The 21939-nt window shown below is 41.0% G+C and overlaps 1 protein-coding gene across 1 annotated transcript in view; it reads right to left on the reverse strand.

Annotated features, from left to right (window-relative positions):
- ptprn2 (protein tyrosine phosphatase receptor type N2) overlaps positions 1-21939 on the reverse strand; it is a 128159-nt gene that overhangs the window by 105537 nt on the left and 683 nt on the right. The window contains exon 2 of the mRNA XM_084339797.1: positions 6023-6073. Coding sequence (XP_084195923.1) covers positions 6023-6073 — 51 coding nt within the window. The remainder of the gene's footprint in view (positions 1-6022; positions 6074-21939) is intronic.

Below are 21939 nucleotides of genomic sequence, written 5' to 3' on the forward strand. Positions count from 1 at the left end.
CTCAGGAGTTATTTCTGGATCTCAAACAGCGCAGAGGAAAACTTCCCACCTACAGCACAGATCATCACAGACGTGTCTGAATCACAGGACGTCAACCGTCTCCATACTCTCTGCCAACAACCTCTCTCTTCCGATGAAAATATAGAGAGCGACTTGGTTAATGTGGCAAGGTTTTCTCAAGGACTTCTGGCACCATTTGTTTTTTCCCACTAACAACTCATATTATGTAAGAAATGAGGAGAGGCTGGTGACATAACAAGTGATGGGAACCTGTTAAATGTTTGATGCTCTGCATCCCTCATCGGTTTCCATGGCAACGGCCACCGTTAAACATGTCACTTCCATCGCCGTTGTCAGGGACGTTCCCGACATCACACAGACGCGCAGGCTCGCAGACACGCAGGGATTCAGAGCATTAAAAATAGTCGGAGGTATTTTACAACAAAGAAAGCCTTGTTTGGCAAACATAACAGATGATTGATTTATCGAGGTGTTCGGAGACACACGCATGATGACTCACAAAGCACTGTTCTGTCACTTTATAGGATGTATTCACAATGCTGAGATAATCAAAACAAGCAACAGTGGTTCATTGTAGTTGACAGTTTTAAAGAATCACAGACTTCTTTCCCCTCGTATTTCTGTCAGCTTAAACAACATTTTAATTTCAGGCTTGGAGGAGCGCAGCATGTGTGCATGGAGGGTCGGCCGAATCTGAAAATAACGCAGAAAATTCCCCCTAAAATACAGAATGAAAGAACAGACATCAGTTTGAGAGATCTACTGTATGCAGGTCCAACATATTCAAGGTTGTTCTGGGACTGAAGCAAAGTCCTATCAAGCAGAGCAGAACACAGTGATTTTCTAACGATCATCTGTCAGGTTTCAGGAAATATTAAGCTGACAACTGATCAATTTGTGTCTCCTTGCAAGACAAGGCTAATGCTGTCACTGTGACGAGCAAATGGCAACTGCGATGCAAATGAACCTCGGTCAATGCGATCAATAATGCATAAAACAGGCCACATAACCAATCGATCAATCCCTGGACGCACAATCCTACAACTCAGTGTCAGTCTCACTAAAGAGGAGCTATGTCTGGATGAGCTGCATGTCGACAGGAATAAAGACGATTTTCAGCCAAAAAGGTAAAGAGCTCTAAATCCAGACACCGTCTCTCCTCCCACAGTGACAGACAGTGCGACACCCGGCTGCTGCTAATGCTATTTAAACTGTGAAAGCTAATGCTGTGGGATAACAGGAGCAAACACTAAAGCTGACAGTCAGCAAAGCATTTCTAAAAGACTGTACGTCGGTGGCAGAGGAGGACGGACCCAGGAGACAAATTAAGACGTATTGGAACAGGTGTATTAGCTGTGCCGCTCATGTCACGAAAATGAATAGGCCCAAATCAATGCACCGAGACCGGCCAGATGTAGCGTGCTCATAAAGAAAAGAGCAGAAACAAAAGCTGAAGTGATCAGGGTATGATGAATGAAGTGTTTATTCAGGTCTTTTTTTATGTGAAAACTGTGGCTTTGAAATGATAATTACATTATGCATGCACTGCAATCTACATGTAAATACAGAAATTAATAAAGATAAACCAGACACTCAGAGCTACATCAAAACATAGTGCCTCTTCAGTTTGGAATATAAATAAGGTTTATTATTACATTTATTTTTATCATATCTCTCTGTCTGTCTCCCATTATATTCCCACCAAAGGGCTACTTAACTGCTTCTTCACTGATCACTTCGTCTTTTATTATTCTTGGATTATGCACCGACTGCCGTGGTGCTCTCTCTCCACCCATGCAGATACTTTGGGATTATAGATTTTGTAGTGGTTGCTCAAAGTGTTTACACCGCAGTTGAACTCGTTGCAAGCTCCGATCAATAGAAGCATCACCTAAATCGTTTAAATCTAAAATACAGCGCAGAAGTTTCAGACAATATTGGCCTGAGTGGAGGCAAGATAACCATCGATCGATGAAACACTGTTGGTTAAGTGTTTAATAGGAGCCAACCGGTGCCCTCGGGGAAACATGCAGCACTTATCCGCTGTACTTTAGCTTAGCTTATCATAGCAAAAGCCACAGACTCTGGAGAGTTGCATCAAATTAAAATGCATTTCCGGTCTCAGGGTAATCACATATACCCTTTTAGAGGAACCTCTAGGAAAGTATTCCCCTGAAGATGGAAATAAAGAGTCGAATTGGCTGGTTTCAAAATGAGACATGACAGCAGAAGATCAAATGATATATGGAGGAAGGTAATTGACCTACTTAACAACATACTGAGGGAACCTTTAGCAAAAATGGACTCTATTCAGCTGTAGCTCTAGTGTGGAAAATGTATCTAAATTAATTGCAAATATAAAACAGAAAGTACTTGGTTGCACAAGGACTCACATCCTACAAGTCTTATTTCGTTTAACGTTAACACACGGACCATTAGCAGCAGTTAGAGTCCTGAGTTTGGGTGGACAGGCCTCCATTAGCTTACCACTTTAACACACAGCCACTCTTATTCTTCATTAAATAGTGTACTATTAAGGGCAAACAAGCTCTGCCCTGCAATACATGAACATATAAATAAAATTATTGCCATTTGTTTAACGTTAGCTGCATCCTTAGCTATGAGCACTGCTTTAGCCTCAGTCCTTTAGCATTATAGCATTTACATTGTTCTTGTTTTGAAAAAAACAACAACTGAACATTAAAAAAAAAAGTCATTTAGAGAAAGGGTTTTCAACCTACATACAGAGTGTATTAGCTTACACTAGCTAGCCACAACTGATCAAATCTGCTAGCAGCAGCCATTTTAGCCAACAAAATGCTTGGTTGAGAGCTAGAAATGTGAAGCCACTTTTGTGTGAAATTAAAGACATTTTTTAAAAACTATTAAGAATTTGGGTGGTAAATGTGTGATAATTATTCATATCCGTTGTCAGAACGTTAAGAATTATAGGTGAACAGTAGCTACGTTCGCTAAAAGATTAGCTAGCAACGTCTGCTAGCAATTGTCATCTCAGCTAACAAAAGACACAGGCAGACAAGTACTGAACACAACAAAGTACATCCAAAAAGCAAAGTACAAACCAGGAAGGACGTGAGCAAACAGGAACACAGGAACACAGGAACAGACGCAGGGAAGCTGAGCAGACGAACTGACAGGGACAGCAGGGAGCACACAGACTACGTACACAAGGGCTGATTAACTAATAGGACGCAGGTGAGCACAGGAAAGGAAAAGGGCGGGAAATCACACAAAGGGAGGAAATGAAAAGCAAAACGTGACAAATGAGGGCAGAACTTCAAAATAAAATAACAAAATAAAAAAAAAATAACAAAACCGCAAACTCAAACTGTGACAGTGTGTGGAATTTGAGACACATTGTTTATTATTGTTTATTCATTTAGATCACTTTGTTGTCTTTGCCATTAATTCATGTATCTTTTTCCTTTAATCATTACATCTACTCGAAGTCATTCAATTCAAACTTCCAAAGGGGGTGACTACTTTTTATATGCACCCTAAATGACAGTCAATTACATATAAAACGGCGCTGATTGACACCGCGGAGAGCCGCTCCCTCTTGCAACCCTCCCCCTCCCCTCATCGACTTGCATGGCAACAGCACGTCGGGTGAGGAAGAGTATGGTTGGCCCAGCCCAGAATAAACCAGGTTACTCCTTCAGGGACCTGGGGAAGAGTCGAAGTGGCAGACCTAGTTACTCCCACTCATCCTCTGTCTGTGCTGTGGCTTCTGCTCATCAGGAGTCCGATGGAGAGTGACACAGGGTGGATTGAATGTGTGTAGAGGGTTATGAAGCAGCTAAATAATGTCTCATTACTTGCATATTAGGTGCAACATTAATCCAACATTAGTCTTTCTTGCCTGTATATATTTGCCTTTATCGAGCATAGCGCCTGTAATTACATTTCAGCGTGAGAGGTATAATGTGAGCGCTGCTCCTTGGGCCAAAGCGTGGTGAAAAAAGAAAAAAGAAGAAGATGAAAAGATGTGGGAAAAGAGGCATTAAATCTCTAAAGAAGTGGCCACAAGATAGCCTTGCATGATAGTCTAATGTAATATCCAACATCCACACCCACCACGACCCTCCTCTCTGCCTCCGGGGGTTTTTCTGTCGAGATGTCAGCAATTTCCCTCTATTAGGCTACACACCGCTCTGTACCGAGGCAGTCTGTGTAATTAAAGTCAGTTTTTTATATTTCTCCTCTGTGCTGTTTCCTACCTAAACTGGGTTAATATGGAAAAAAGGGAAGAGATCTCCAAATTTGCTCCTCGAACATGCAGCAAACCCAAAGACAGCCTCACTAATACATCTTACCCCTCCGCAGATATCTTTAAACAACCGTAGAAGATGCCACGTTCAGGTTTGTATGGTAAATGTAGCTACAGCCAGCAGCTGGTTAACTTAACTTAGCATAAAGACTAGAAAAAAGGGTTTATTTAACTAGTTTTTGCTTCTTTGTTAAGCGGTAGGGTATTTATGCTAAGCTAAGCTAACTGGCTACTAGTTAGAGCCACGTATAAAGTCGTGACAGTAGTATCGAGCTTCTCGTCTAACTTAACTTTTAGACCCATCTCTTAACTTCAGCTTGTTAATGTTTATTTTAAGACTTCCTTTACACTTTTATTCATTCTTATTATCGACTTTAATACTTTATTCATTCAGTTTCAATCAGTGTCATTTTTAATTCCACTAAGGAGTTTACAAAAATCACCTAAATTGAGGTGAAAATGAAATATATTGTCGCTGAACTGTTTTCAATTGAGTTTATGTCAACAAGGATGAGCAAATTATGACTTTCTGTTTAATTCATGTTTTACACAAAGTCTTTGTTTGGATTCAGAGCTGTAATAGTCGACTTAATTGAATATATCTTTGACTTTTTTGTTTTTTTTGTTGATTGGACAAAACAAGTAATTTGTAGATGTCACCTTGAGCTCTTTCACTAATTTCTCTCATTTTACGGACAAACATTAGACAAATTACAAGGCAGATTAATCATTAATGAAAATATTTGTTAGTTGGAGCCAGGGTACATTGGAAAACAATGAAAAACAGGGTATGAGTAATAAACTAGCATGAAAACAATGTAGCGGTTTATATGAGTCAGGCCGTCATGAACACAAAACATACTACACTGTAGGTCGCATCATGTTTTGCATGTGCTTCTAGCGTTCCCTTCGCTTGCTTCATCTTGTTTGTAAAACTGATTGTGTGATGAATCTGCAGAAAGTAAATGAAGAGAGCAAAACTCAGTCAAACAAAACAAACAACCTCAACGCGCAGGCATTTAATCATTACGCTCTGCGGGGCCAAAAACAAACACGCGCTGGGAGAGATGGATGTGGATCCCCAGTATGCATGTAAGCATGTAACGTTATCCTGAACCGCTGCTCCCGTGTTGAAACCGTCCACTACTGGAGAATACATTAACCTTTAAGTACGGCTCTGTCTTGAAGATGATCCTCGATATCGACAGGCCATCAATCCCCCTTCAAAATTAAAAGCCCGCTGTGTGACTCTGCTGAATGTCACGCTGTGAAAAGCCCCGACATTTCCCCCCTATTCATAAGGTGACATGTTGTCATGGCAACCGTTGACAGAGACACATCCATCTTCTCAAGACGAGATGGTTTTCAGTCGAGGTTGTGACTGTTCGGGGTTCAGGGAAGCCTTGACGTATGCTGTAACATCATATAAAAAGCCTTGTAGTCGTTACATGATCTATTGTTTATATTGTGCCGTTTCTTACTGCTGCAGATGTTTTTTTTTACTGCTTTTCTTAAACATGACTCATATGTCTTAACTGTGAGCCTGTTCTCCAATGGCCTCCTATCCTATCTATAAACCCCCCCGAATGATTAAAAATAGCCCGGCTGGCTTTAGAAGTGTGTTGGGTCGATGATGGTTGTGCACCACAGGGATATTGTACAATATAATGAGGTGTGGTGGGCGTACACGACTCCCCAAGTCTGACTTACCGTTGACGCAGAACTCATACGGCGTACAGAGCTCGTCCTCGAACAGGCAACCTGGAGGAGAGACGGGATACGCACAATTAAAATGAGCCAGTTAATGATTACTCAATGAAAAACGGCTTTGATTCTCAATTAATCATTTAAATACACAGTATGTAATTTCTACCGCCAGGTGTCTCTTAATCAAAACCAAACAAGATGTAAGTAGGCATCATGGGAGTTGTTGTCTTCGTTGTTTACCAGCTACCATTGCTAATGAAAATCCGTCTTTGTGACTCCGGCAGAAATGTTTTCAACGAGGTGGAGTTTTATTTGAGTTTTGTTTATCCTCGTTTGCCAACTTTCCTCCTCACTCTCAGACTCATGAATGCAACACACCGATACCTTGAATAAATCTACGGATTTCTCTAGGTTTGAACAGTGTTGGAAACATTTGGGTACATATTTGACCCTTAGCATATTCAGTATACAAGTGATGACTGAATGTACAGAAAATCTACAAAATGAGCCCACTGTCACAATTTCTAAACACGTCACCGCTCTATAAGAGTACAGCTTAGTCCTACATTAACTCTGGCTGTGCCCCTTGCTGCTAATGACAGAGCCATCAATCATCAATTAGTGATTAGGATCTCCTATCCTGTCTCTGACACTAATACCCCAACTCCATGGGCAAGGTTTCCACATATGAATGTTGTATGAATATTAATGAACTTTAACGCTTTGGACCAGGGCTGGGTGTTCCAGACTAATAAATGAACAGATGGCAGGAGCATTATGGGTAGCTGTTCCCTGTGTTCATATTTCACACGTGGGAGTTGCAGCGAGCGGAGGACTGATTGTTCTGCTCGCCGATCTGCACAGGTGATCCACAACATGTACACGTTTCCAGGAAAATGAGTGCGGGGTTCAAAGAACTCCTCTTGAAGTGTTATCTTCTGTGTTGCAGGCTGCACGAAGTGGCAACGTTCAGGGTCAAAACGAGCCCAGACAATACAGCAGACCTTCAGCCAAGAAATTAACTGCTTAGAACATAAAATTTCTGTTTGTTCAATAAGCTCTTGAGAGGCTCGTATTAAAGAGTTTATGGCGTCTGCAGCGTTTGCAACACAGAAACAATCTGTAAACAACCAGGCCGAGCCTCAGACCTCTTTCTTCAAGTCTTTTATTTTCGTTCTGTCCCTCCCTCGGCTCATCAGTGGGAGTGACGTAATTGGATGCAACCTCGTGGCCCGGTGGCCTCCACGGACAGCGACGAGCAGCTCATGACCATGAATAAAGAACAGGCTGGGTAGGAGGAGGAGGCCTCTGTCAGACCTTGTTAATAATGAGAAGATAGCTGTGAGAAGTCTGCTAATCAATTCACACAGAGAGGACAGACAATCAGGACAGGTGTGTGATGAGACAGGAGCTTTTCAGATGTCAAGTTAGTTTCTTCTTCGCAGATCCATCATTAGGGTCACTATTCTGTCCTAATTATTGAAGTCTGGTCCCGCGTGAGAATTTGATTATACAGACACAATGCGCAGCCATTTTGCTTGGAAGCTGAGGGCACATTTCATGAAATTACACCTTTCGGAGATAATGGCTTCAATATGTCAGCAAAATGGCTATTTAATGATGTAGAGTGAGGCATCATAACAGAGCTGTAAGGTCACTCAGTTCTCTCTCGAAAAAAAATCAAAAGGCAGAATGTTCTGAACTGACGAGAAACAACTTGCTGCTCGAAATTGCTTTTCCGACAACCTGAATTTTATTTTGTACTTCAAACATCCCTCATTTCCAAAACTTTCTGCTACTGCACACTCCTTTCCATATAAATACTATAGGCACTGCATAAAACATACAATAAATCACATATTTTAACTGCTTTATGATGCACAAAGCTGATTTAATCTTTTTTTTTCACATTAATAAGTGAAATGAATGTATAAAATGAAAAGAGTCACTCATAGTGACAAACCCGCAAAGAATAATCACTTGACTCTGCAGTTTCCCTCAGCGCTACAGAGAATTTCAGCATATTTTAGCTAAAAATGTAGTTTTTTAAGCACATTTACTGTTTTTCCGTTTTCATCAGAGCCATTTCCAGATGCAGCAAGCTCTAATAAACACCACCTGCACCAGCACCAAACAGCAGACAGACAAAGTTAGCAACTAGCTGGTGAACAGAGTGGAGCATTTAGAGGCTAATGACGGAGATATCGCCTTTGGGAGTTGGTGGAGACCCAAACAGAGCTGCAAGGAGAGTGAATATTTGACCTACAGTCATCAGGTGGAAAGAAACACCTCTTTAATTGCACACTACTGTTGCTCTGTATCTGCTGAAAGTGTTAATAGGTGGACACATTTGCTATGTCAACCTAATAAGGTGATAATAGAGCTCAGCAGTGACAATCGTTTAGGTCTGAGGATGTGTTAGACTTTAAATTTGCTGCCCATTTTGTTTCCTATCTATTCTTGTCTGACAGAGAAGATGTTAGATTTAGCTGGAAGAGAACAACAAAAACATACAAGACCAAACTTATAGCGAGCAGCCACTCGAAGCTGAAAGAGCCACCCAGTCCCTCTTGATCAAGCATCTCTCCGCTCGGCAATTAGTGTCAGTCCATTCAACTTTACCTCCTCATCACTTCCCTGCTTAATTCATTGGGTTCTCTGGGAGGCCTTGTCAGCTCTCAATATTAATTACGACCTTCCATTTAATGAAGCATCCAGCCAAGCATAGTAAGTCAGACATTGTGTGTGCGTGCGTGCATGTGTGACTGTATGCGCGTGCGTGTGTGATAGGCAGGGACAAAGGATTGATAACGCCACATCCTCTTTCTCCAACACCATGCCAGAGATGATTAAAATGGCGGCTTTTAATTAAAATGCAATCACAGTGGATGTTGCTGATTACCTCAGGCGGAATTTTAAAAAAAGGATGCTCGACTCGTCGCGGCTGAGGAGGAAAAAGAAAAAAAAAAAAAGGTGTCCAGGCTATATCTTAATGAAGCATCCCCGACAAAGAGTAGCCGCTTCGTCTCGTGTAATTCGAGGCGTACAAGATAATTTCACAAACAAAACGACCTCCAAAAAAGTGCTACACTTGCTGTCGAGTGATGATGCTCTGTTGCCATGTCAACCTCAGCACGGATCAATCCCAGAGGCTCATCAACGGGAAGCTCACTGTTAGGAGAGTGAGTACAGTAAGTGGGATTTAGAGGATCAGCTGAGGTGATGTGAGTGTGCTTTTTCAGTTGGTTTTTTAAACCTCAACCTGTTCGGTGTGTTATCTTTACTTTCTATCTGTTGTTTAGCACGAACCTGATCCATGAATCAATTTTACTGGACGTAAAGCACTACAGTAAAGTGAGCGATTAGCAAATTAGTCATTGGTTGTCCGACCAACAATCCAAAAAAAACAATAAACATTTGAGAAGCTAAAACAAACTAAATTTGACATTTTGTCTTTGAAACAAATAGAATAAAACAATCATCAAAATTGCTGTTGATTAATTTTCTTTTCATCTGCTTATCAATTAATAAATGTGAAGCACATATTCGAGAATTAGCTCATCATTGCAGCTCCAGATAATTGATAGATTTTTCATTTGTTTTGATCATTTATAATGTAAAAACGACACGCTCTCTGGTTTCAGACTCTCAAATGTGAGAATTTACAGCTCTGTCAGTTTTATATCATCATATCAACACTTTTACAGCTGTAACCATTAGTAAATGAATTAATTAGATGTCGAGTATTAAATTAATTGCTAACTATTTTGATAATTGCTTAATAATCTTAATAAAAAAGGTAAAGATTATCTGGTTCTCAGCTTCTTTAATGCAAATATTTTCTGGTTTCTTTACTCCTCTATGACAGTAAACTGAATATCTTCGGGTTGTGCATGATCGATATTGGTTGGCTGATATTATCGGTCGATATTGGCCTATTACAGATATATTGTATCAGTGTACTGTAACAAAGGTGTTTCATGACCAAATTTGGGGAATTTTCTTCCTAATATCAGCATCGTCCCCAAAAATCTAGCAGCAGTCAGGCTCTAGATAATTAAGTTGATTAATTCTCTTGTTTCAGGTTTTCAACAAGTATTAATTTACTGCCTTGTCGGTTTTATATCCTCACAAACATCTTTTGAATCAATTAATCATTAAAATAACCGTCAGATTAATCAATAATGAAAGTAATCGTTAGCAGCCGCACTAGCTGTGAGCTGCCTACAGGTGCTGTGAATGTGAAGCAGCTTCACCTCCCAAAATAGGCACAGTGTGACCTAATTTACAGCGTGCTGGGAGAATACAGAAGGTCAATGGATGCAGTAAGTCGGTTCACAGTTTTTGAACATGATATACTGGTAGTTAGTGGCCTGTACTCTCAGAAGACCATGAAAAAAAAGAGATAGTAGCCAGAACTCACAGTGTTTTGTCTCTTTTGCTGTAAAAAAAACTTGAATCAATTAAAATGTGGTTTAAACATCTCCGAAGTCTTTATCCACAGCTGTGTAGCAGAGAGACACTTCCCCATGACACCCCCTGCCTGCCTTGTTACAACTAACTGCTATTAAGGGCAGCAAGTGCATCAGCTGTATAAGTAAGCAAGGATCAACACTCACACACACACACACACCAAAACAATTCACCTTCAGCTAAAACCTCGGCTACGCAGCGTGTCAGGGACATAACAGAACGGGTGTCTACCCTCTGGGAGGCGTGAAATCAGAGAGCAGCGTGTTTAAAGGGAAAGCTCATTTAAGGTCATTTATGTAAAAGCAATTATGACTGAGAGTTTCTCATTAGAAAACATTATAACCATGTTAATATCTTAGATAATCCTCGAGTGTACATTATTAAGCCATCCATGACACATCTCAGAGCAGATTTCAGCGCGTGGGAGCTGCTTGAGTCAGTCTCAAACATTCGGCCGCGATTGGCTGACCTTGCCTGGAACATTAAATATTATCTCGATGTGGCCAAACCCAAGGCTGAGCGAGGAGTCAAAAGACTTGATCGCTCACTTTCCCCGCACAGGTGGTTGGCCGGCGCCGGGGTACCATCTGTGATGTCTGAGGGGCCAAGGAGGATGCTGGGAGTCTGGCAGCGAGGACAGCCACTCCCTGAGCTTGCTGCAGTTTAGGACATATTTCATTCACTGTCCAGAGCCAACGACATATCATTTTTTTTTTATATATATATATAATTATGGGACCAAGGACACCTTACTCATTTTTACGCACACACACACACCTGTACTGTCGGCCAAAAAAGCCATTTCAGAAAAGTGCAGCTGGTGACAACGGCAATAAAAGTGCAAGCGTATTGAAAAGGCACCGTGGCTGGAGCAGGCACAGCGACGGGAAACATCACCTGCAAGCAAATTAGCATCGGCCTGACACCATGTCCGCAGATTCAAACAGCTTGTGTCATTAAGGCGCTCTCCTGCTAAAATTAAAGATGGCTCCAAGCTTTTCTCTGCTCCAAAAGGTCTGTTCTTGTCAAAAAACTGTGCATCACATGTCAGCAATTCAGCAGCGGGGACTTTACCACTATACTTGACATTTTTATACATTCCTCATGAGCTTTTCACCCAAACATGACAAGATTTTGCTATAAATGTGGTTCTGCGCTGCTACATTTCATGTTTCTAGGGTGGATCAAACTGTTAACATTTTATTTTCACGCCACAAAAATACCAATGACTACATTACTGTTAAGGCTTTAATTTTAAAGATTATTTTTTGGGGCAAATTTGTCTTTATTTGATAGTGACAGATGAAGAGGGAGATAGGAAGTAAAGGCAGAGAGAGAGAGAGGGGTATGAATTATAAATCGAATTAGCAGTTGGCATGTGGTGTAATTGTTAAGCAACCATGGCACTCGAGGCTTCTTCTATATGCAAAAAACATGTATTGCAATGGAACATATGGATATGATGTTTGTTTTTATCACAAAGAAAGAAATTTCTTCATGTATAACATTTGCCAAATTAACAAGGAGGCCCAAACAGTTAAGAATTTGTCGTAAACAGTGTTTCACAGTGTTTGTAAAGTTTCTCCTAACGCAACAACTCCCAGAACTGTGCATTTTTTAAGGGAGTCTGGAGACCTTCTCCATGACCTTCCAAAGAAGTTGCCTATATTGGTTACTGTTTACTTTATTTGTAAAATTTGAAATGTTTTCCATCTATAAAATGTTGTCTTCTTTCATAAATTTGGTGTAAATGATGAAATCAGTTGAACTAGTGCGTTCAAACGGCTGTTACATTTTGGAAGGACTTTAGACACAGAAACAGCAATAAACTGACAACTTACAGTAAGTTATTGCATTTCACGCCGAATTTACAAGAAGGCATGAATAATTTTGATTTTTTGTAGCAAAGTTTTGCAAAGTTTCTTAACTTTCTCCTCACTCAAAAACTCTTAAAAACACTCAGATTTGTAAGGGAGTCTGGGGATATTCAGCAAGTCGGCTTAGCTGAGCTGGAAGAACGGGGAAACAGCTAGCTTGCTCTGTACAAATGTAACAAAATCCACCTAACAGCAGCTCTAAAACTCTCAAATTAACACATTGGTTATAAAGAATTATAATGTTTGGGTGTAAAGGGTGCTAACAGGCTGATTTTTTTAACCTTTGGATAAAAAAGCTAGGCTAGCTGTCTATGTGTTAAGCTAACTGGATGATGGCTGTGGCTTTCTTATATACAGTAGCATACCCAGACATGTCGTCATCTAACTATTGGCAAGAAAGCAAATTCGTGTTTTATCCAAAATGTTAAACTTCTCCTTCAAGGCAAATGTAGTGCATAGGAGAATAAATCAAAAGTTACTTAACGACATGAATAATTACTAGGAGCTAGAGGCAGGAGAGGAGTCAGGGGGGCTTTGAGGTCACTTTGATTGAAGAGGGAAGCTGACATGAAACCACCTGACATCAAGAGGAGCGTAACCAAACACATTTCTCACCGACTTTCCAGAGAATTTGTCTCAGAATTCCCAGTCAGGCAGTTCACTCTCAGTCACTCAGCTGCCAGCTGCAGGCTACAGCCCAGACAACCACCATGAATTAAAGATGGCAGCGTCACTGCGGCAACAGAGGACCCAGAAATAGGTCAGCTTGACCTTTTCTCTGACCCGCGATGAATGATTCAGACATTTGATTTTCTCCCCTCTTCTGAGGTGTGATTGGGTGTTGAAGTGCAGAACCAGAGCGAGTCAAGCTGTTAAGTGTCCTCCTTCACGTGTGCTGAAGAGCAAAGAGTGAACCAACACAACCCGGCCCCGAGGGAAATCTCCAGTCCTCCATATGGAGTAAAATATTTAACTTTTATGATGCCAGTTGCACCTCATTTAAAGTGCAGGTCATCACAGCACAACTGTGTTTGAGCAACACTTCCCTGCAGATGAAAAGTGGACATACATATCAAGGTGGTACGCTCGAGTCATTCTTTGGTAATTTCATAGCAAATGAAACGTCTCACCTGCGGAGCGAAGCGCCTTTGGTTGCAGCTCGAGGGACATTTGGGTTCCCACTTTAGCATGAAACTGTATCCACACTTCTATCTGCTCAAACTGCTTCTCACTGCTAAGTGTTTGTGGCTTGGGTAGAATCCACAGACCTTTTCGAAGTCAAACACACCAATCAGTTACGTCTCTGTCAGATACTATTCATGAAAATGAAACCGAAAATGTTCAGGCTTAGATTAACGACTCACCGCCTGTCTTCACCGACACCGACAGCCCCATAGCTCTCACTGGCCATCTTGGAGATGTATAAGAAGCTAGTTCACTACATTCTGCAACCTGTCTTACCTCTTTTAGTCTGATAAATAAGTCTCAGTCTGAAAAGGCTACCCAGTGTGACAGCTACTGCTCACTGCTGTAGGTGTGTGCTTTGTGCTAACTGGGTTAGTTTGTGCTTTGTGCTAACGTTAGCCACCGCATTAGTCTGTTTCTGCCAGTGGTTGTGTTCTTTGGCATGGGAGCTGTGTGCTTTGTGCTTACATTAGTTGCTACAGGAGTGCGTTGCTGCCACAGAAGCTCTTTAATTGTGCTCAGGGACTGTGTGCTTTGTGCTAGACTGTTAGCGCCTGAACAACAGTCTGTCACTGCAGCTGCCTCTCACTTGCTTTTTTTCTCAGGTGCTGTGTGTTTTGTGCTACTGAGTTAGCTAGCTGCTGAACAACAGGCTCAGTGGCTGTGTACTATGAGCACATTCTTGTGCCACTAGCCTTCTTATAGCTTCAGTAATGCATCCACCTAGCCTTGTGGATGATTTTTTTCTTTTATTTTGACAGAGCATTTGACTTGATTTATTGATTGTCGGAGTGTTGAGAGATTTTCTACAAATACAGCAAAAAATGCATCTCGAATAACTTTACCAACCCGAGCTTTAAGGTTCGGCCGGGTCCAGCAGTATTTCCAGCCAATCACACTGGCAGTTTTTAAGTAAAGCTACACACAGCTTGTTTTATTACAGCTGGGTGTGGAGTGCTGCAGACCAAATAAATTGTGGTGGATCTGAGCCAAATTCTGAGGGGGAAAATGTCACTAATGTACTTCGCGGACCACAGCAGTCATATCAATTAGTCACAAAAATAGTAAAACACCTCCCCCATTACATCTCCAGCATCTCTCCCTTGCTTTGCCTCCTCCTTTTACGTTCATTTTGTTTCCCTCCCTGCAGAGAGAAATGGTCCGGAGCATTTATCAGCATCACCCTAAGACGAAGCAGACACATTACTGCTTTAATCACAGCTGAGATAGTATAGATTAATTCTTGTGCTCAACTCGCGGCCCTTCAGAACCCTCATTACTGTGTTATTGTCCTCATTATAAATCGTGGCACTGCAACACGGAGGTGACCTTCACGCTGACCCCTTTACCGAACACCATTTAATCTGAACTGAATGAAACAGTTGTGAAAAGACATAACGGGGCGGTCCAATCTTTGCTTTTATAACCCGAGGATGTTTTCACACTCTCTGTGTCACGAGGCGGTGAAGCTCAGGTATATGGCGAGGTGAGAAAGTACGAGGAGCACAAGTGGGAAAACAGTTTTACCAACATAGTAGTATAAATTAATCATATTCTTACACCTTACGAGTCCCCCAGGAGTGAAAAACCTCCACTGAAATGTAATGTAATGTTAAATTTACAGTGTAACATAAAAATATAAAACAACCTTCCTCCCTTCTCTGGTGGCCCTCTTCCTCCTTGACCCAGAATATCTTCTCGGTTCACCTTGAACTGAGGCAGGGGAAAGGAACAACGAGATGGATTGCCTCGACACGTCTATTTGACACAGTTCTGACTTCCTTCCTCTCAAGAGCCGCTGACATTTGTCGGGGAAAGACACAGAAGCGCAGCCAGCCGCTTTGCTCCCACTCCCTCGTCTCAATAACCACTCAAAGCCAACACACTCCTCCGAGCATCTGTTGAGTCACAAAGAAACATCGCACTTCGTCTGTTATCACACCAGCCGTGGCAGCATCCCAAGCCAGGAATATACAGCCTTGCCTTGTGTCGTTTCTTTCTGAAATTCGGCGCTCGCGCATTAAAGGCTGCAACTTGGAAAAATGAACTTAAAAAAATCTTACATTCTCCTCGTGAATTTGAGACGCTTCATGAATAGCTTATCAGTTTACGATTCATGTCGGATCGAGCCTAAAAACGAGGCCGCGGCAGCTGTATGTCGGTTCGCTGCGGCTCGTTTACAACACTGTATGCTTATAAATTAGATTCAATTGGCATATATTACATTCAATAACAGATGATGAGGAAAATCTTGATATAAGCCCAATTACACTCAGCTGCAGCTGTTGAGATTATTAATTTTAGAAAAACAGGCTTTGAAAAATAACACCAAATGTTCATTAACCATCCAGCACAGCCGTGTGCACAAAGACGAGCTAAATAAAATCCCATCGAATAAATACTTTTCCATTTATTTGGATGAGTCAAAGCTTTTTACTGAATTCAAGAAAAGCTCCAAAGTGTCAATAAAGTCTGAAGTGAGGGCCCGGCGCTGGTTGCTTCAAGCTGACCCTATACCAGCTCTGTCAAGATGACTCAGACGTCCTGAGAGATAAGAAAAATGCTCTGCGACCTTCACTGAGAGCCAGAGACACCACAGCGGGGTCATATTAGTTTTGGCAGTCCTATTAGCTTTTATCCTTGGATCGTTTTTTTTTACTTTAATTATGATTCGGTTTCTGAGGGCATTCAAGCAGAGTTTCAGAAATTGAGTTTTTATTATTCATAAATGTCTCTGCTTTTATAGACTCATATACAGCCTGAGTCACGGCGAGGAATGTGTTGCTTTGTGTTGGTGTCGAAAGCATATTGATTTGAGTTCTGAATGGACATATTGTGTGTTTAGACAGTTGATTCAAGGTTTTTTGGCAATGTGAGGGCTCCAGTGATGACAATGTTGGACTATTTTGGTCCAGGCTGACGTATCTCAACAACTACCACAAGGAATAGCATGATATTTAATTATTTTAATAGTCCTCAGAGGATGAATCCTATTGACTCTGGTAATCATACAATTATTCCTCCTGTGCCACCACGATATTTGCAATAGTCGTTTTGAGTTAAATGTCTCAACTTGGATGGATTGACCCCCCCCCCAGGCTTAATTGTAAGATCTCTGAAGATCGTGCCAAAACTAGGACAAAATTTGATTTTGTCCAATTCTTTGGTTTATGGCCAAGTACCTACAAAACCATAATGTCTGAAATGAAATAATAAATGACCTCGTTCCAGACATCTATAAATCTATAAAAAAACACAGAGTCAGCAGCTGGAGAAACTGCTTTTACTCTGTGCACTTTACTCAACCAGGATACCGGACTGAAATGTAGTAACTGTAAAGTAGATGTTGTAAAAGGGCAGCAGTGGGCCGTTACAGCGTCTAATCTGCCTGATCCAAAGAGGAAGAAGAGTAAATAGTATGCAATTCACATACTGCTGGTTTCATACGAAGGTTTTCAAACGTACTAAAAACCTCATATACTGTTGTAGCGTACTAAACCAGCAGGTTAGGGTCAGCCAGGGGCTGATCTTTGGCTAATGCTAGTAAACATGCTAAGATAACATCAACTGAGTCGGTCATGTCGGAGGTTTCAGCTCTCTAAGGACATTGACAAGCTGCAGGTGTGCTAACGTTAGCTGCTGTCAGGCTATCAAAAACGGTACACTCTCCGGCTTTTAGCTATACTTTATGATTGACTAGGTGTTTCCTCGGGTTAGAAGCGTCGCCCTGGTCAACTTTGCATTTTGCACTACAAACCTGCTGAAACACAAATAAAATACTCTAAAAGCAGAGAGTGTACTGTTGTTGAGCTCAAAACCGCTTTACTGCAGCTAGCTAGCTAGCTAATCAGAAAATGCTGAATATCACCCCTATAATCGGCCAGGAGCGATAATCATGCTTAACATGCTAAACAACAACATTGTGAGCACGTTAGCATCATGAAGTTAGCACTGCTGTACCTCACGTAGCTGCTAGCATGACTGTAGCCTCACATTCCCTACACTGCTGTTATTATGACACTAAATGTGAGGCTTGCTCATGATTTGTCTTCCTATACAGTGTATGGATTTGATGTGAAGCACAGTTATAGTTATCTCTCATAGCTCCCTCCTTTCACATAAATTCGCTAGGTGTAGCATTGCCTTATGTCAACTATAGGAAGCTTGCTCCCAGGATGAAGCACATAGAAATTAAGTGGACCCCTGGGACAGACGGGGAGTGTCCCGGCAACTCAGGAAATAATAAGACGACACACACGTATAGGATGAAAACAAACCACTTGTCCAACCTCCCCTTGGATACAATATACCATACAGCACCGTGTTTCTAATCCACACGGTTGTAAAATATCCATCCTCATATCGCACCACATTTCAATCCTTCTCAGATGATTTACAACCACTATAAGATATTTGATATCTCCACTCAGTCCAGATATCTATGGGATGACAGAGGCCTGAGGCAAAATAGATAGAGCTCGGCAGCCTATGAATCAAATCTAACTTGTCTGAGTATATCAGGCGATGGCTGCTGATAGAAGCCGTAATGAAAAGACCCAGCAGCACAGCTTTAAAGGACATCGTCCCCATGTACATATTGGAGATAACCTACCATGTCACATATCTCCATCCATCAATAACACTCCCTTAATTTGAGTGTAAACGATGGCCAGTGGGTTTAGGTGAGGTGAGACAGGATCTTTTAAAGCCTAACGCAAATCCTACACGCGGATTTATCGAGTCGATCAATGCGGTGTGATTAAGGCCTGAAGTTTCTTCATTTTCATGCCGTCTCACTTTTAGAAGGAAAAAAAAATGTTACACTCAGTCTGATCTTTGTGTTCCTGCTAGATTTGTGAAGGTGTTATCAGAATTGGGCTCAACACCTCGAGTTGGAGTGATATTTTCCATTCTTCATTAAATCCCAAATCCTGAATTTATGTTTTATTTCTCTATTTTAGTCGGTTCAACAAAGTTTTCCTGAAAGTACATTTACCCTGCTAACAAAACATGACCTTCCTGCTGAGCAGTGGCCTGCACGGTTAGCAAACGATGGGTTTTTCACTGGTTGTTATTGGGATTCAGGACACTGGCAACCCTCTGCAAACAGAAAAGAGGCGCTGAACTGAATTTTTAACAACAGGCCTGATAGCAACACTGATTGCAAGGCGCTGGAGTGTTAATGCACAACAAAATCAATTTCTGCAGATTTTCCATTGGCAGGACTCTCCTCAGTAGTAAATGAATTCATTATTCAGATTCTCTTCTTCCCAACACTGTGTAAACAGGACATTAACCTTCTTGCACTCTTAGCGGAAAAGAAGCCAATCCTGAATTCAATTCCATCCTTATTTCCTCTTTCATTAATAGAAATTAAACAGCCTTCCGCAGTATACTTTACGACATAATTAATGTGTAACAGTTTCGTTAACATTGTCAAAAGCCTCCCACTGGTACAAACAACACCCTTTGGCCAATTCTCGAGCATGCTGTTGAATTATGCCTCACTTGAAGGCTCAAAGCTGGTTTAGTGAGTCAGTTCAGTGGGAAAAAGTGAAGGGAAAGTACAACGCGATAACCCACCCGTGACCTCTCCAGTTCATTGAAAGAGGAGCGCGTCATCCTGGAAGAGATCGCAAAGATTGTCATGATGAAGGATGAAGGTGGACAGCGTGTCTGTATTTCACTGCAGTTTATGTCGTCCTGTAAAGCATCTGTGAGTGAATCGAAACGACACGAGGCAGATGTGACCTTTACTGTACTGTAACAGATCTAAATGTTGTAATGCCTTCGTTTGGCTGCTCAGGTGAGTACTATAGGACTTACATAAGACCTATAAATGCACATGCTCTGCCTGCGGTCGAAAAAAACAAAAACACTATAAACAGAAAGGAAATAAACGTATTTTGATCATTTACGGTCAACATTAAAAGGGATTTAACACATCTCTGTTTTGCCATCTGTCTACAATCCATATTTACTGAAATATATGATCAATTAATCTAATTTAATACATTCAAATGCGTGTTTTAAAGGGTAGATTAACAACACCAAATCACTTTATTCAAGTAAAGTCAATAGCCCAGATGGCAGATGCTTCCCAGCTTATAGCTAACGTTAGCAAGAGTTTAGCTGAGTTTTCATCTCCATCATGATTGGATTTATGTATTTAACTTTTCACACATAGACAGCCTGTGCTTTAATTTAAAGCCTTACCAAACGTTAGCTATTTTGATTATTTTGGCTGTATATCATATTTCATACAGGATTAAATGTATATCTGTTTTGCTAGGCGCGTCCCTGTCCATCCACGTGCTAAACCACTGATATCAGTTAATGAAAAGTGCTTTAATTAATTCAAAATGCAATAGATTTAAATATGATTTAAAGGTAACGTTAGCCTATAAGCCACTATACAGTCAAAAGCTTATATGGCAGGCTAGTTACTGTTAGCAAGTCACTCAGCTCTTAGCTATTAGCTATTTTGACACCACAGTTACTTGGGATTAAATGTTCCTCTGTTTCACTAATATTTATATTAAAATCAGTTTGTTGAGAAAGGCGGTACACAAATAACAAATTGATAAATAAATTCAAAATGCAAGAGATTTAAATATGATTTAAAGGTTACGTTAGCTTCATCAAAGCAAGCCACTTCACTCAAAAGCTGTAACGGCAGTTGAGCTAGTTACCGTTAGCAAGAGCTGGAGGCTTAACCTCCATCATGACTGGATTTAGCTACTTCCTCATTAGTTATATGGATTGAGAAGTTAAATTAAAAACGTGTCGGCTCATCAAAATGAATATTTTTCATTACATATCACAGTTAAGGAAAAGTATGTCAATAAACTCTAATCGTTAGCAAAGGCTAGCCCTGGCTAGCCCTGGCTATCTCCCCCTGCTACAGCAGCTTACACCTCGTATATCTCCCCCATGATATTTCCTGCTGTAGTGTTAGCTTAGTTGTGTCTCTGAGGAGATTAGATGATGTAATGACAAAAGTTATACATTTCTACAGCATCGTTCTTACCGTAGTTAGGCCTACTGTGCTTTGGCTTTGTAGAAAAGTAGCTTGAACTGCTTCTTCTACATTAACTACTTCAGAAGTGCTGGAGATGACACTTGTTTTCAGGCACTATGAGTTCAAAAGGGGCAGATGTTTGCACGGAGCCGGCTTCACACCACTGTTTAAATCTCACAGCAGTTAATTTAATAATCAGAGCGTGCAGTTGCAGACTTATTTCTCCCTGTCTGGCTTTCACAGGCTCTCAGACAAGCGAGGACATGCACACCCACAAACACACAGCACACTCTGGCTGTCTCCCACACAAACACACCCACCCACATATTAATATGCACTCTGTTTATTACATGAAGTACATATATATATATATATATATATATATATATATAAATTTATATATAGGCTGCTACATCACGCCGACACACCTTGATTTAAAGCTTTCCACTGACATGGCGTAATGCGCAGTGGGACTCATTAAAAACAATAAGCACCCCTAACTCCCAGCCACAGTCTGACGATGGAGACGTCTTCCACACACACAGAGAAAAACATACTGAGAATTCAATGAGAGAAAAGCACCCGGGGAATAAGCACTGACTCATTCACAAGTATTCTGGGCATAAATTAGAAAACTCGCAGGGAGAAAAACCTCCTTTTATGAAATATAGGGGAAAAAAATGAGAAGATACACAGCGGATGGTTTAGATTAAGAAGGGACAGACGTCCTCTTGCTCTAAATATAAAGATTATGATGCAGCTGGATGTCTGTATGAATCACCACAGAGCACAGTGCCAGCCTGAAACCTATATTTACCTCCCGCTCATTATAAGTTAAACTGTCATGTGTTCGTCTGGATGATTAAAGGTGTAAACCCTGTAGGTAGATGAGGAAAAACACACCTGAAGCAGCGAGTCTGAGATCCTCTAATCTATTTCTAACTTCACACACAATCATCACTATTGCCTCTCTCTCTCTATGCCATACTTTGGACATGTGCCATGTTTTTTTTTTCTTCTTTCTTTTAAATTACTGAGGCAGGCCTGGAAGAACAAATCAAGGGTAATGAAAATACAAAGCGGGCCAAGTCTGGAAATGAAACAGGCCTGTATGAAAGATGAGGAGGCATAGGATATCATTAAATATTTAACTGGATTTAAAATTGCATGCTCCTTAGGGGGCATGTGTTGAGTAATTCTTATACAGGGGCATCCATATGAAATCATTGTTTTAGTTGTGTGTGTCTGCAAAAGTGGCCCACAGTGCATTCTTCTTCTTATTATTATTATCATTGTTATTCTATTAATGAATCCAGCAGGATAAGAGTTCATGATATAGGTAATGAGCATCTCGTCCATCAGGC

This window comes from Pagrus pagrus (assembly GCF_965226575.1).
Source record: "Pagrus pagrus genome assembly, chromosome: 20".
In the NCBI taxonomy this organism is placed as follows: Eukaryota; Metazoa; Chordata; class Actinopteri; order Spariformes; family Sparidae; genus Pagrus; species Pagrus pagrus.